A 17270-nucleotide genomic window follows, 5' to 3' on the forward strand; every position below is an offset into this window, starting at 1 on the left:
GCCATGCAGGACCCAAAAATCGGGTGGCTTCTGATGCCACCTAGGGGCTCCCTCCCTGCCTGCACTTCTCTCTCCCCCGGGGATAATTCAATGTCACGCCTTACAGACAAGGTGCTTGAACCTAGCACAAACACAAGCAAACAGAAGCAAAACATTTAAGACGAGGCAAATAAATCTTCCAGTATTCAAATGCAGATATATTCTTATTCCAGATAAAAGCTACAGGGACCATAACTGCACCTTGGAAGCACGTGAAGTATTGTTATTTCCCTAAAGCATGAAAATAGCCAGAGTTGTGTCCACTGGGAACGTAGAAAAGTGTCCAACTCTCAGGCATCAAAAAGTAAACGAAGCAAGTATTCACCAATTTGTAAATATTGGCTCTTTCAGCTTGACTTTCAGGCAGACTCCTCCTCAATCCAAGTCAGCAAAATCAGGAAGCAACAAGCCCAGCACGCCGATAAAACAGTGCGACAGGGGCGAGCTGCAACCATTTCATCTTCCCTGTAACTTAATCCACATCCTTCCACTCGCCCGGGAGAATAAGCCAGACCACTTTTCCATCAGACAGGAGAAGGAGCAACGCGGCATCACAGTGCTGAAAAAAGCAGCAGTTCAGCATGCCACGGCATTTTAAGTCAGTGCAGGTTAAAATTGGTCAAACGCATGACTTCAACACTTGTTACTAAAATAAATGCAATTAAAATATTTCATATAGGATAAAAATTTAATCCCTTCACCATTTCTGACACTATGATGATTTTATGAGTATTAAATAATGCCAACTATACAAACAGCTGAACAACGAAGGAAGATAAGGCTGCCCAAGTCTCAAACGTAGCCCATCATAATGAACTGCCAAGAAATAATTAGCCGGCAGACATCAGAATACCTACGTCTGAAATTTAGGTCTACACACGTCTCTTAGCTCTCTGAAGAAATCTAGCTGTATTCAACGCTAAAGGCTTGTTCCACAATTCTTAAAATAACTGGGAAGAACTTGCAACAACCACACACCGCCAGGTGCTCTATTCCAGCAACAAGACGATCATTTAAGTTCCTGGGGGTTTTCTACATTTATTTAAACACAGTATTTTGCCACAAGATACTTTAATTAACTCTAAAGAGAGAGCTTTTACACAGCTCTCACCCCGGTTCTTTCAGCATTGCTCTGAATTAAAATCAGTGCATATTGCTATATTCAGGCAGGACTCTTGATTCCAAGGATGCGATGCCCTCTGTACATTATGTGGGAAGATAATATGACTTCAGAGGAGCTGCATCCTGTACTTATTACTAACAATCTACATGGGGCACTGCAGGGCGGTCTTCTAAGATCAGTCTGCAAGGATCAACTGCCTAGAAAGGCTAAATACAAAAAGCACAGGGCGATCTCAAAAAAGCTACATGAAAAAAGACTGCTTGAGTAGGAACTTAATCTAAAGTATATCCCACTAAAAGCAGAAAGAATGGGTAGTCGCCAGATAGGCAGCTTTGTGGCTAAATGGCAAATCATCCATCACCACGGCTCATGAATTTCACAATGAACACTTCTGTTTCTAAAACTAATTATGAAAAGACAAATCGATCTTTGGTTGCTTCTGAATTCAGTCTATAGATAGCTAAAAGATCTGCTGTGGTATTTTCAGCCATGGTCAGCAGAAGCCTAATCACAACATTATTACTTAATGCTAGTATTTCTAAGGGGTCTGAACTGGAGATGCTATAAAGCCTGATGAGATTTTTCTCAAGCCTTTGTCCCACATGGCTCTAAGGAAGGATGCCTAGTGAAACTAAAGGGGCAACTCAAAAAAAAAAAAAAACAAACCCAAACCAAAAAACAGGGGAAAAAAAAGCACACCTCCAAAACACACGTGCCCGTTTTTTTCACTTCCACGCCTGCAGAGGCAACAGGAGGAGGAGGAGGAAGGCAGCGCCTCGCTGGGCATGGCAGCCTGCCCCAGGGCACAGACCTGGTCCTGCGCTGCCTTTCCCTCCAGAAACGGTGGCTACAGACGGCTGGCAGCAAGGTGAAACAATACCCACGCTCAGGAGAAAATAGCAACGGTTCTACACTCTGCTTACGGTTAATACACACCCATAAACGTACAAATCTGCATAGGGCTATGTTTATTACATAGTTACACAAAGCTCAGCAGAATCCAATGCAAAAGCTTCCAATGTTAGCAGCTCTACAGCAGTGCTCTCTGACCATACCCATTTCCCAACGCTGGTGCAGGTGCCCAGATGGCAGATGCCAGCCTGCTGATAAAAGACATGTTTCTTCTTCTTTATTTCTCATTATTCCCTTCAACATTTCTATGACCCACAGCTACCTTGGTTGCTTCCCGTTAACAAACAGCTTTGCTACTGCTCTTCATGACCCTATTTGTTGGGTACCCAGGGAGGTATCATCTGGTTAGCAGTGCCGCAACCCAGTCCTACCCAAGCTCTTTTGTGGCTTTACCCTGAGCGAGTGCTGGCATGTGGAGCAGATCAGACCCTCCTGCACTGCCAAGCCCAGCGCTGAGCCCCACTCACCACTCAAGTCCCACCAAGATGAGCCAGTACTCGAACACCCCAGGCAGCCATCCCCTCTCCAGAACCTGCAGGGTCAACAGCCGCAGGTGTCCCGCTGGCAGCCTGGAGAGGGGCCCCAGCCGTCACACCATGCTGCCATCTCAGTGCTACCTGGGGCCGGACACACACTAGGAAGTGGGGAACATTTTGCAGGTGCAGTGGGGCTGGTTAGCCCTTCACAGACGGTGCACTGGGGAGGATCATCTCAGCCCACAGGCCTTCCCCAACACATGCTTTGTCCCTCCTCCATGCCGCAGACATCCACCTCTCCCCTCCACACTGCACAGCTCACCCAGAGGCATCAGACTGTCTTTCTTGCAAACAAATCCAGCTTTTATCCAGCCCCCTCCTCCTGATGCTGCTTGCAATACCTTATTACCTCCGCTTCTGCCCCCATCTCTGGACATCTGCATTCTTCCTCCTTGTCACTCCCTTTCCTCCCATGGCTGTCCACCACACAGCTCCTCTGCACCCTTTTTTCCACTGAAGGAGGAACCTGTACGCGAGTGCTGACCTTGGTAACTCACAGGAATGCAATCCTTGCAACCTCTTAGGTTTCCCTGTGCTGAGTAATGCCCAGACTATCTACAAGCAGTCTCCAAGCATCTGCCTACTAAAAGGGTCGCTTCTTTCATGCTAGATGGGCATGGCTTCACTGCCACAGGAAAGGCAACTTCTCCCCCTGACCTGTGCCACGCTGCTCACTGGCACATCCCATAACCCTACTCCCATCCACAACTTTTTTGTAGACGTGAAGATTTAAAGCTGAGTGTATGCAGGATGAACGTGGCACTGCTGCCTGATGATGACAGCCATACAACCTCCCATCTCAAAAAATTCCTCCTTCTTCAGCTGCCGCACGTTCCTTTAGGCCTCCATCCTTCAGCCTTGTACCTGCACCCTGTGGCATTTATCACTCACCTGCCAGCTTCAACCCACTCCGGGCATGAAACTGACTGGTCTCCACAGTTAAAAAGCTGCAAGCAGCCAGAAGTCTCTTGCCTACGTCAAAGGTCAGTTCACTGAATACTAAAGCAATATAAACCTTAAGTTTTCCACTCTCTGTTCCTGGGGGTAAAAAAAATAATCCTAATGGCACCTTTTAAAATTATCTTAATCCCAAAACCAGAATCGTCAGAAAAGTTACAAACACACGCTACTCCAATTCTCAAGGATTTAGTTTGGAAAGTTTGACTTCCCCTAGCCTGCAACCCAGCTGAACTTTAGTTTGCTTGCAGACTCAACAGCTTGTCTAAACCTGTAAGCTGTGCTTGCTTAAAATTAAAGCAGCACAAAACGTAATTAAGTTCCACCCGTGTAAGTTCATACCTGCATGCATCTATTTCAGTTTGCACCTACAAAGCTGAGCTGGAACACAGCTGCCTTCCCTCCTAGGTGGTAGCTTCACTGCATCAAACGAGCATCTCGCATGAGCCTGCACAGCGGGACCGGTTGCTCCAACCCACCATGAGGTTTACCAGCTCTCGGGCTCAGGCACCCTCAGGCCTGTACGGTTTCACGGTGGCCAGGACAGACAACTCCCCTGCCAGAGCTGCATAAAAGACAAGCATAAGGCAGAGGAGCACCACTCCCTCCATCACCTTCCCTCCACCCACTGCCTCCTTCAGGGCTGGGCTGCCTCTGCAGCTGTGACCAATGAAGCAGCAAGTCCAGCTGAGCCTTTCTTTCCTCTAAAACCTCATTTATGAATGGAAATTATGAACAGCAGGCATCTGACCAGTACTTAATGCCCCACAACCTTAGGGTTCAGTGCTCCATCTCCTTGGAGCAGAGTCCAACATATACAGGCAGACTGTGCTACACTGGGCTCCGACACCCCATCCTACTTCTGTAAGCAACTGGGTGGGGATGGGACCCAAAACACTGAGAACTTGGCCATTTTCTTCTCAAGTAACACACCTGCTTTGCAGGCATGATGTTGCCTATATGCATTTTGATATCTATTCTAAAACTTTTCATATTGTCACGGTTTTCTTTTAAAAACTGCCCTGCCCTGGTAGAAAGTACTGAAGCCACAGCCTCACAGGTCACTGAGTTTAGCACTCCATTAGCACGATTTGCAGAACACCTGCCTGGATTCATTATTCATAATATGTCCATTTCAAACATCACAGGAATTGCAAAGTTACACCACTACTTACTCAGTAAAATAGTCAGAAACAGAAAAGGCTGTCCTTGATTAAATCTAGAACGGATTTCAGAAAAACTGTATCAAGCTTCTGACTTTCTAAAAATCATAGCACCAGAGAATGATATTTAAGATGGCTGTAGACAGAAAGCAACCAAAGCCATATTCACTGAGATAACCGCACTGTTGAAATTCACCTGTAGGCTGCAGCATGTAACTGGCTAACATCTTTCAGCATCTAGCAATTTACTGAGCTATGCTTGTAGAAGAGTCTCGCACCAGTGTTACCCACAGGTACCTGTCTGATGGGTCTCTGCAGAAGATGACATTGTCTGAGAGCGCTACAGAATCGATCGGCCTGGATTTTCATTCCTGTGAACCACACCATGCGTAAACATGCCAGTGGGAGAGCAGACGCCTGCATTAAGGGAATGAAAATGTCTTTTCCTGATTATTAACACAGTTTGAGCTCAATTTTCAAGGTGAAGTATATGCTGCTTTGCCACTCCCTCATGAGTGGCTAAATTAATAGTCAAGCCAAACTTGCAGCTCACCTGTCTGAGTTTGATGAATTTTTGGAAGGACCATCTCTTCCAGAAGAATACAAGTTACTCGAGCTATCTCCTGATCCTATGCTGGGCCTAACTTGCCCCAAAGCTACTGGCATTTTAAGTATTCAGTGGTAACTAAGAACTTTTCTGAAGTGACAAGAATCCCTGTGAAGTGATAAATAACAATTAGTTATTCTTAGTTCTGCATTGCAAACACTTACCCATTATAAATATTTTCACCCTTAACATCTGGAGCAATATATTGATGGACAACATCCCAGGACATAGACATGTGCCTTAGTGCTCACCACCAAGAGGCCTTCCACACACTGAAGCACCCGACACACAATCTAACTTTCATTTTCCAATTAAGCTGAGTTTCACTGCCTTGAACGTACAAACCATGACAGTACACGAACCTCACGTTCTCGATCCCTCCAAGAGAAGTAAGCTTCTGGCAAGTGAAAGATGCACATATCCACACAGATATGTGCAATGAAAGCTAAACGGGGACTGCTTAAACTTATTGGTGCTAAACAAAACAATTACCTTGTTTTTCATTTTATTCTCAGCCTGAGAGATCAATAGTATTACCATCTTTTTATCTGTTATTAACCAGGGAAACCGACTATCCATGGTATATATTCAAGCATGTGTCTACAGGGTAATCGGACACCTACCTTCTACTTGGAAGTAATCAATAAGAGATAGGTGTCTGAGTATCTTCATGGATCAGGGACTTAGTTTTATAGGTTACCAAATCTTCAGGGACAGCATTTTAGCATTTTTTGCATGAAAAAATGATAATTTACAAGATTAATTTTTAACTGAAATTTCACTATAAACTGCATTTAGACAAACTTTTATCCTATGTAATTAAACACACAAATCAGCATTTCAAAACTGCTGTAAAAAGAAAAAAAAAATTGTGTTTTTTCTTATGTCTTCGGCACATTTGTTGATTACTTGGGATTTTTTTTGTACTCAGTACGCTATCTCTAGCTAATAAATACAACTGAAGGTTTCTGTTCAAAATATCCCTTTCCACATTTTTAGAACTGGATCTGTCAATCCCACTTCATTCACTTGTTGCACGGAAGAAGCAAGTACACTTTTCTTTCAGCTGCCAATTCATTTCTCAACTTTTTACAAGTTAATCATTGAACTATACCACTGGAATCAAGCACAATGAAGAAAAGGCAGGAGGAGCCAAAAGCTCTTCAGGACACTGCAGGTCCAGGTGTGCAGCTTGCCATTACTGCCAGTGAGTAATCTGACTGTCTTTTAAATATCAACTAATTTATTTAGTTTACATGACTGCTAATAGCAACCGTAGGCCCTAACACAGCTTGTCATTTAAAATGTTGACAGGCCTAATAAATAAAAAAATATTTTAAAAAAAATCAAACTGTAAAGAAAATAGGCAAACTTTTTATGTACCCTTAATGAAAGGAATACCAGACTTTGTCAGAGCCGCCTCACCCGCAGCTACGAAATTCCGTACAATCAGCACAAGGCTCACGGAGCAATCATTCACTTTTCCTTGAGAAACACAGCAAGAAGCACAAAGCATCTGACCATAACGTGGGAGACAGCAGCTGCAGTCAGACGATGCTGCTCACTTCGGCAGGGCACCCGTCCCGCCAGGGCACAGCAGGGACACCGATGGCATCTGCCGCCTGCGTGCTCTTCCAGAGAAGCTACTGCCTGCGTCCCGCCAGCACCGGTCCTGCCAGAGGACGTCCAGCCCTGACGTAGACGCCTTGAGTCCCAGTTTCAGGTTGCCTCCAGACACAGCACTCCCACGGCATCCAGCACCACCTCACCCAGTTCTTCCCCCGGCTTAATAAGCATCCGAGCCTCTCGAGTACTCTTCTCCGCTGAATTCGCAATAAAACTAGCATGTGGTTCTGGAGGAGGGAGCTGTCACTATTTTTCAAAGGAGATTAAAAAAGGACTTAAAATTCCATCCACAAAAAATATCAAATCTTTCCCATTTACAGGCCTTCAGCCAGTTACCACTTGTGGTACTGAGTAACTGTCTTTTAAGCCTGTATTTTAATATGGTAACTGTTCTGAAGAGGAAGGGAGAAAGCACACAGGAGCGTTTTCACTGAAGTCACAAAGACTATTCCAAGTATTTCCAGGTGACTTCTAAAGAAGGGCAAGAAGCCGCCGAGGAAAATGCAGCAGAACAAATTGCCCGTCCTGCCATCCAGCACACCTCGCTCACAAGCTAATTCTCGTTTGTCCGAGGGATGCTCGAGGCAGACACTTCCAGGCAACATCATACTACAAGAAAATTCCAATGGTCTGTTCATATTGCTGACAGCTTTAAAAATAATTTAATTCACTGCTTTATAGGCAACCAAAGTAATGAACTGTAATTCCTGCTGTCCAGTGCAATCCAACTTTTTCCTCTGGCAGGAGTCCCAACAACCTTATAATGGCACTTAGGAATCTCTGACTAAGAAATACGGATTGCCTCCATGCCCGTGAGACCATCCATCAAAAAGGACAGCCATAAATCACGGACCTTGACATTTAACCACAAATTTCCTCTCAGGGGGAGACACGAAGATGCCTCATTTAATAAACGAGTTCTTCCCAGGAACAAGATTTTCTTCCCAAACTTGAAGTACCTGACGACCGGTAAGCGATACCATCCCCAGCCAGCTCCAGGGAAAAGCAAGGCAGGACCCGTCGCTCCAGAGGAGCACAGGTACGCCCCGAGAATCCTACATCCGTAGGCACATCCCCAACCTCCGCAACTGCACCATGCGGTGTGTTTATGGGTTATAGCTAGAAAAAGGTAACAGCTCAGGTAGCCTGAGCAATATATGAAGACTAGACCACTGGCTGGGCGAGGCAGAAGAGCATGGCGGGTCTGCCACCCACGGGGAGGACCCTCCGCCAGCTCCCACCCACAGAGACCATCCCCATCCCCAGTCCCGCCTGCAGCAACACGCGGCCTCCCCAGCCTTTGACTGGCACAATGTCACTGCAGTAACCACAAGCAATTAAAAACAAGCAACAGAGAAAATATTCGGGAAGTTTTGAGTGGTTTTTTTCCACTGTCTTAATGATTAAACATTCAACAACAGAAAACACTTGGCAGCTTACTGAAAGCCTGTTGATGGCACAGCAGCCGATAACGAGCATCCTACTTGATGACAGATAATCCTTTTTCCATTAAATCAAGAAAGCATTAAAATTGAGATACTGGCTAACTCCATTTACAAGAAAACAAAAACCCTCAAAATTCCCAAAGATCTGAGGGAACAGAACAAAACACCCAACGCTTTCAGAATTTTTAGGTGTATTTAGGGGATTTTTCTCACTGGCTTGAAATGTACCAAGTTTTGCTGGCCTTCTGGTTGGGCTCTTCCTGGGTGACAGAGCACACTGCATTTTCATCTATCCAATTTACCTTTTGAATCGCCTGCTGATAACTTTCCAAACGTACAGTCCAGCGTTCTACCTGGACTGCTCCAGAGGCAAGCCAGAAAGCTACCTCCACCTCCTCATCTTTGCCGTTTAAAAATAAGGAGTTCCTTATTTACATATGAGGCTTTGTAATATTAGATATTAGAAAGGCTTGAACCAAAAATCCAAATTTGGATCCTGATCTGAATTTTGCAGCTCTGGCCCTTCTCCAAATACTTCTGTTTGGCAAGCGGCAGAGTGGAGTAACAAGAGAAGGCAACATACATAAGTTATGGGATCTGTATAAAAACATTAAGCTCAAGCCCTGCTCTCAAAACTACACACATGCACCAAAAAAAAAAACAAAACCCAAAACCAAAACTAACAAAACCACCCCAAGCCCCAATTAATTAGAAGATTAATCAGTGCTTCAGTATAAATCTGATCACCCAAACCTGAGCAGTACTGTCATCTCATCCAGTTACAGGGTTTTTTCTGATTAATTTATATGGCATCCAGAAAATTTTAGGAAGGGTTTCTAAGTGTGCTTTTCAGACAGAGATTTGGATTCCTCCTCGCCAATGGCGTACAGACATGTGCAAATCAAACGGAGCTGCCCAAATGGGGAGGTACCCAGCTAGGGAGGCCCGGGATGACAATCCTGCAGTTCTGCACTTATTAAGAACTCGTTAGAAATGCTGCTCTGAATCACAATGTCACACCGTCTGACTTGCTTCACTGAAGGGAACTCCTGCAGTGGAAAGCAAAATGTTTATGAAACAAGGGATCGCATATGTTTGATGCTGTGAAGTCAACAATTTAATGCACTCCTATGCATTACAAATGAACAGCAGTAATACTTAGCCAAATCTTTTATTACTCTAATATTGTTTTTTCCCCCCATATACTTTATTAGATCCTATTGTTTCAAGAAACAAAGACAAACAAAACACGAGAGCAAGAGTGAAAAATCCACTCTTCCTAAAAGCAGATTTACAAAGATCTTTTTTTCTGCAAAGCTATTCCGTCCAACTCTGAGCCAGGATATTCAATAAAACCTCAACTCCATTCTCAAAAGGTTACATAAAGGTCAGCATTCATTTTATTCAGGTTTATTTTCTAACCTTGTAAAAATGCCTGCAGACCAAATTGGCTTCCACACCTGCTGACCTAGAAACTCCACCACCGTGGTGGCCGTGCCCCGTTTTGGAAAGTTGCTTCTCCTCCCACACCAATCTGGCAGGGACGGCGGCAGCATGGAGAAGGCTTTCCCAACAGCAAGGGGAAGTATTTCTGCAGAAAATAGTAAATGCTTTTTTAAGACGCTTTGGTGAGGAGGAATTCTTCCACGGGGAGTTTCCCCCCAAAAGGAGGGTTTCCTCCACACAGGAACGCGTGGTAATAAATAAAGGGTGTACCTGGACCTTGTTCAAGGGAATGGAAGATCTCCAAAACAACCCACGGAGAGGATGGAGCAGCCATCCTCCAGGAAAAGAAGTCGAGTCAAAAAAGCGACAAATGGTGTAGGATTTATTTCACCCAATTCAAGAGATCCGCACCACAGATGGGTACACCCTGGCACACAGTTTAAAATTTGTTTACAATCAAAGAGAAATAGGCACATAAAGCGATCAGATGGATTGTTTTATGGAAACGCCTTCCCCCGGAGATGGTCCTCACCTCAGAAGTGCATTTTTCTCCACAACGGCTACAAGGGAACTACCTTGACCAACTCACGCAGAAACAGATGGAGTCAAACGCAACAAATTCCACTTTCTGTTCCTATCCATTTGGGGAAGCAGAGTGTGAAGGAGAATGACATGCTGCTAAATGCTTTGCCCAAGGAAGGCTGACCTTCCCTGAAATCACCAAGAACTACTCTAAAATACGGTCCACAGCTCATTTTTTCCTGTGTATTTGACTGCTTATACACCGCATCAGGAAATACATTCAGGATTCACCATCATCTGTAAACAATGGAACCATAAAGCCAGGGAAAACTGGGTTAGCAATGAGAAATTTTTGCAGTTTCATACAGCAAGTCTTAGCTGCGGGGCTCAAAGTACTTTTTTGAAGGAGGTATAAACACACTTCTGATGTTACATAGATTTAGTGAAATCAGTGCAGCCTGTACACCTGTCAATGATAATTATTAGCTCTTCCTCACAATGGTTAGAAACCTTTTATTGAGGAATTCTAAGTTTTGTTTCCCACCTCCAACAATGAATTAACCGGGACGAAGGAGGGAATGGCGGCTGGTGCATTTTGGGCTGGGGGTACAGAATAACCACAATGAGTCTGTAATCAGTTACAGGAAATTTTAAGTTCTCCACTCAGGTTTGACAGATCATTTAACAAAATACAGAGGGTTGATTTGGGGATTTTTTTTTTTTTTTGCTCTTATTCCCTGCCTCCTTCCCCCAAGTTACACAAAACTGAAAAATTGTAAATGCAGATGGACTGGTCTACAGATTAACTCAACCTGACTCAAGAAATACGTGTTTTTAAAAAAAAAAAAAAACAAAACAAAACATAAAGGGTGTTATGGGAATTTCAAGTGCAGAAGAAAACTACCAAAAAGGTGTTTGCACCTGCATTTGCAAAGAGCCTGAAACGCATACCCCTTGAGCTTCCCGCTGCATTGCCAGGTGCTTTATTAAAAATATCAAGACTGTCAATCATTTTTTCTGCTGACGTAACCACACAAATAAGTAGCAATTCCTACTATGAAAAATCTCAATGGCATTTTCCAAATTGCAGAACATTTGCTCTGCCAACAGCTAAGCAACGATCCGCGCTTGCTGACAATGCCTAATGAGGAGTGATGGATGAGTTGCAGGAGGGAGCAGGGATGATGTAAGTTGTAAGAAAGAATGGAGCCTTCCAAAGATGAGAAAATACTGGTGTTACGATCAGCTAAGCTGGTTTTCTAGCATGATACCAAGAGCCCAAAACTAACAAGGGCACAATTCACCTCCTACTCCCCTTTCAACATGAGACAAACTGGGCCTTAGGACATATAATTTTGGCACTGCCCAGCCTAGCTCATGTGGTTTTCCAATACAATTTCTAGCTAGAAGAGCTATTTGAGGACAAAAATCATGGATCTGAAACCCACACCCACGTCCAACTGAAATGGCTGCAAAAGCAATGCTTTGTATTTGCCACTCCACACCGCCGGTCCTCAGCTTGGTTTACACACGAGATACTGGAGAGGGGGAGGAGAGAAATTAATCTCTCCAGCAGAATTATTACATTCAAATCCTAACAGATGCCTTTAGGCCAAAACGAGCCAAGATGCAGGCAAGGTGAAAGAAGCTGGGGCCAACCCGTGCACAGATGCAAGCACCAGATTACTATTTACAACAGTAAACAAGCACTCATTGAAGAATCATCGCCAGTTATTCGCAACAGTGAACAAGAAAACAAACCCGTCCGTTCCTTCAATGTTCGCAGCTATGGACTGGATTTCAGATTAATACAGGGAGCGGAGGGATTAAATTGCCTAAAACTGTTGGTCTTTTTCATCCACGCCAGCAAGAGCAGACCCTCAGTCAACACCTTCCTCCCTTGGTCATCTCCGCATCTCAATCCTCGTGCCACGCTCCTTTTACACACTCACATCCCTGGCTCTCTCCAGCTACGGGATATTCTTTGGCAACTTAATGTAATATTGTGTAGACTCTCATACACCACCATATGTTTGGGTACAGAAGCATCACCCACAAATAACACGCATTTGGTAATACAGTACCCTCACGCGAAGAAAACAAGTGAAACCCCATTAGTCTATATGCTCAGACAGCTGACTAGGGAGGTTTTCCCGCCTCCGGCTCTAACGTCTGGACAAAAAGCTATTAATAAATACGAAAGCTTTAATGAATCTAAAGGGAAATAAAACCAGGCAGATTACGGCCCAGTGTCCAGCGAAGACCAGGGCACTTTACAAACCCACCCAACCCGACACTAATCAGCCAGGCTGGGCTCCCAAAGACGTGCTCTCCCCGTCTAGACTCCTAATCCGGCAATGGGAAAAGACATCCAATATTATTTCTGCCCCTTTCAGCGACACCGTAAGAACACATCCAGCTGCCTCAGCAACGCACATCCACAACACGACACAAAAACGGATGCCACTTCACTGGATGTGTTCAAGTGGGGCAGAAAGGAAAAAAAAAATACATTTAGATAGCGATGAACTTATTTATTGTAACCAAACCACAGTTAAATATCTGTATGTGATGCTGTAATGCAAATAAATACTTCCTGATTTGTTTTTAATCACTGCTAAATAAATTCCTTTATCTTCCCCTCCTCACGCCGAACTAGTGGTCACTTTATATGCAAAAACACAACAAAAAAACCCCCAAAACCAGACTGGAGTCCTAGCAAGCATATTTTTAAGTCTTCAGTACATACACTGACCGTGCCTGCAATTTTAACCAGCAGGACTTAACCTATTGTTTCATTTTAAGGGACTCCACATGTTCACAATTACTTGAGCTACTTTTGTCAAACTACATTTTAATTTAATAAACAGAATAAATTAAGTATGAGTTGAGATAATGAATAACTCATTGTCCCGCTCAAGGCCTACATCACACACTATATTTATATTTGTCTGTACAGTGGAAGGACAAGCACAGACTTGTTTGTGACCCTCAAGTCCAGTATTTCAGTAGCTGCTATATTTTGCTATACTACTATTTTCATTGAGAATACAATTTGAAGACCGAAACCCTTTTTTTGTTAAAAAACAAACACACACAACCAACTAAAAACATCCATCCACTATGCACAAATGTGTAGGAGAAAAGAGGTAGGGAGAAAACAATATGGAAGAGTACTGATCTAGATGGGTTAAGTCCTTCGGGAAGCAAAGGAGGGACTGAAGGTGCCAACCTGCCAGCACACACGGAAGAGGGGAGGAAGAGGAGGGAAGGCAGAGAAGAGGAAGGTCTCTTCTGCACATTACACCTAGTTAACAGCAGAGCAGTGCCATTTGCACAAGCTGCCTTCCACCAGCTCTCCCGCTGTTTACCCATCACCCTCTGAACAGCAGAGCGGATCTGAGACCACAACTCCAGAAGGAGACTTTCCAGAGTTTCCCCCCGAGTGCGGCGTGCACGACTCCCCAGGCAATGCTCCTCACCCTTGCTGCCCAAAACCAACCACCCCATCTCCACGAAGATGCAAATTAACGTGAAACTCCAGCCTCAAACGATGACCACTTGTTCCCAACACAGAATTTCTAGTAATCCCTAACACGAGATTTGAAGATATCAAAGAAAAGGGTTTCTTATAAATGATAATCTTATCTTCAAATACTGCATTTTGACAGCCTAACCCCCAGGGAAAGGATACTGCCTGGAAGCAGCAGGGAATTCCCAGCTGGGTGCAGGAAGCGGGTAGCCAGGAGGACCACTCGCGCAGAGGTGAGGAACGTGGGTGAAAGCACCAGGAGACAGGGCTGCGAGGTGCTGGCAAAACCTCTGCTGGTCACAGGCTCCTGGCACCCGTCAAGCCACCTACAACAGGCAAAACCCCGCATTCCTTTGTACCAAACCTGGGCTCGGGCCACTCATCAGGTTTACCTGAATCAAATAAGCAGCTTTCATTTAAAAGGCTAACATATGCGCTCTTTTTCCTTGAAAAGAAAAGCCATAATAAAAGCAGAGGGTTTACTTAGTAGCCATTTTGTCTTCAACTTGGACATGATACCTAATCTGAATGCAATGTAAACATGCTCTCGGAGGCTCATTTCCAAACAGCACGTTCATGGAAAGAGAAGAAAATATAAAAAGGCCATCACTAAATACCATAATAAATTAAGAGGGTGTGAAGATTCCGTGATGTAAACAGACAGGAAATTCTGCAGTTTGTATTCCTTCTCTAGGTCACATTGCAGAGAAAACCAAAACAAAAGGTGGCAAGCGTGAATTAAGGACAATGAATTATTATTTACTGCCTAAATTAAAAAAAGAAAAACCAACCAACAACTAAACAATAAATGCAATTTCAGTATGCCATACAATAAAAGAATCTGAAGGTTAAATTATATTTAGATTCTCTTTCTTTCCCAGCTACATCAATTCCAATCATAAAATCTAACTATAGTATGAGGTAATATGCAAGCGAGATCAGTATGTTTTTATTAGGATGAGGACATGTATATAAATACATACATGGTGGGCATATATAAAGGAAAACATTATATACCAGTAACCTATATTTACAACTCCCAACTTCCACAATACTTTATCAGCCCCCTCAGCCAAAAGCAGCTTTTACAAACATACACAAAATAGAAATGCTGCAGGTGACAGCCTCTTGCAGATTTTCTTTTTTAATAAACAGAATATTTTATTTGCAGAGCAAGCCCAAATTTACCTATTTCACCCAAACGCATAAAAATAAATATTCTTAAGCAACATGTTGGTTTACTGTGAATTTTAATTTTTAGGGACAAACCCCCTGGATTCCTGTGCAGAACTTGCGGACCGCGGTCACAAGTTTGAGGCGGAATGGCGCTCGGAGGCTGAGAGGGGGCAGGTTTACAGGGGGGCTGGGAAATCGCGCCCCGACTGCGGCGCTCCGCATTCCGCGCTGCGCCAACGCTTCCGCGCCGGGGCTCGGCAAAAACACGCGTAAAAAATCCGCGGGCCGCGTAAGATGCCCGCTAATTAAAATGCCTTCAGCAGGTGAGACCAGACCCATCCGTAATCACCATTATCGCCGCGCACCAGCGGGCAGCGCCGCTAACACCCCCCCATACACACACACGCACCCCCGGCACACCTGCCCACCGCCACGCGTGTTTTCCGCGCGGCTCCGCGCTTCCCGGCACAAAGGGGCCGCGCCCGCGCACCCCCCTTCCCCCCCCGCGCCTCATCCCCGGGGCACGGCCCGGCCCGGCCCTTACCAGATGGAGCTGCGGATCTTGTGCTGCAGCGCGTTGGCCTCGCCGCCCTGCAGCCCCGGCACCAGGGCCGGCAGGGCCCCGCCGGGCGCCGGGGTGCCGGCCAGCCGCCGCGGCGGCTGCCCCTCCGCCTGCTGCTCCTCGGCCATGGGGGACGCTGGCCGCCACTAGGCCTCTGCCGCAGCCCTCGAGTGAGTCGCCTTCCCCCGCTGCCCGGGGGACATCACGGGCGGGGAGAAGCCCAGCCGCCTCCCGCCGCTACGCCGCAGGATGGCCGGCCCGGCCCGCGGCACGGCGCATGGCGACCGCGCAGGGTCGCTCCGCGCTTCCCCCCCCCCTCCCCGCCTCGCAGCACCTGGCCCGGCCCTCCCCAGCCGCCGCCGCCGCCGCTGTTCCTCGCCGTGCCCGCGCGGCCGCCGAGTGCGCAGGCTCGGCGCTGCCCGAGCAGACGGGCCGCCCCGCGCCGCCGCCGCCGCCGCCGGGGAGGGGGCCGGGGGCGCGGCCGCCGGCGGGCGGCCGGAGCCGGAGCGGGGTGGGGACGGCCCCTCCGGTAGCCGGGGGGTGTGTGGTGTGTGCGTATGTGCGGGGGGCTTCTCCCGCAGCGGCCCCGTTCTGCGGGGAAGGCCCCCGCTGCGAAAAGAACGCTCCCGTGCGTGTATTTATAGATATGTATTTGTATATTTATGTATTAAAAAAATACACATAGATGTGGCTGATTGCTGTGGGGTGCAGCAAGCGCGTCGCCGGAGACACACGAAGCCCGCTCCTGCGGCAGCGTGACATCAGCCGGCCGCACCGCCGCCTCTCAGGGTGCACCGTCCCTGCCACCCAGCTCAAAATGCTCCTTTATTAAAAAAAAAAAAAATCAAATCCCGCGCAGCTCACACCTCCCTGGGGAAGCCAGCCATCGACCCTGGGCCAGCCCTCGCCAGCCAGCTCCCGTGTCCCCCAGACGTAAATCGTGGGACCGTGAGTCCCACAGGCCTTTTCCCCCAGCTTTCTGCTTGAGCTGCCCCTCTTTTTCCAATCACTCCAATTCTGGATGGGAATTCACAATTTTCGCCCTCAGGCAGCCCACGGCAGGGGGACGGACGCCCAGGTGCCCTTTCTGAAGGTGGTATGCGAGAAGAAAGAAGTGATCACAGAAAATGTGGGCCTAAAGAGGACTAATGATGTAAATACACACGTGGAGATAGGGCATTGCTAAATTTAGGCGATGAGTATTTGTAAATTACTATGTCACCAACCAAAGCGAGACTTCTCAAAAATAAATCTTTGCTTATGTTTTCCACTGCTCCAAAAATCAGAACATTTATGGCTATGACAATGATGGTGATTTTCTTCTCCTTGTAAAACCTCTCATCAGAACCACAAAAACTAAGCTCTCTTGTTCCTGCCTCTTATTAAAAGCTTTTTTTTTTTAAAACTTTAATTGGAAATTTCTGAAGGGCATCCAAAAAAAATAAGAGAAAAATTCAAGTAAAATCTGTAATCAGAGGTAAACAGAAAAGTAATCAATTTAAAATCCCTAACCGCCATGCTTTTTACAGGAAAACTACATCAATATGCGTGTAAACTGGCACAGGGAGACAAAGGTGATATTTTCAAGTTTTGCGGCAATTTCCATCTCATACCAATTGGATGG

General features: G+C 45.8%; 1 protein-coding gene across 2 annotated transcripts in view; it reads right to left on the minus strand.

The window, feature by feature from the left end:
- The window catches only part of RFX7 (regulatory factor X7), a 52050-nt gene extending 36098 nt beyond the window's left edge, over positions 1–15952 (minus strand). The window contains exon 1 of one of the 2 annotated variants that reach the window (XM_054214134.1): positions 15629–15952. In XM_054214134.1, the coding sequence (XP_054070109.1) occupies positions 15629–15774 (146 nt within the window). In that variant the 5' untranslated portion in view covers positions 15775–15952. The remainder of the gene's footprint in view (positions 1–15628) is intronic. The other variant, XM_054214137.1, reaches the window with a different exon arrangement.
- Positions 15953–17270: the final 1318 nt, after the last annotated feature.

Source organism: Rissa tridactyla, chromosome 9 (assembly GCF_028500815.1).
Source record: "Rissa tridactyla isolate bRisTri1 chromosome 9, bRisTri1.patW.cur.20221130, whole genome shotgun sequence".
Lineage (NCBI taxonomy): Eukaryota > Metazoa > Chordata > Aves > Charadriiformes > Laridae > Rissa > Rissa tridactyla.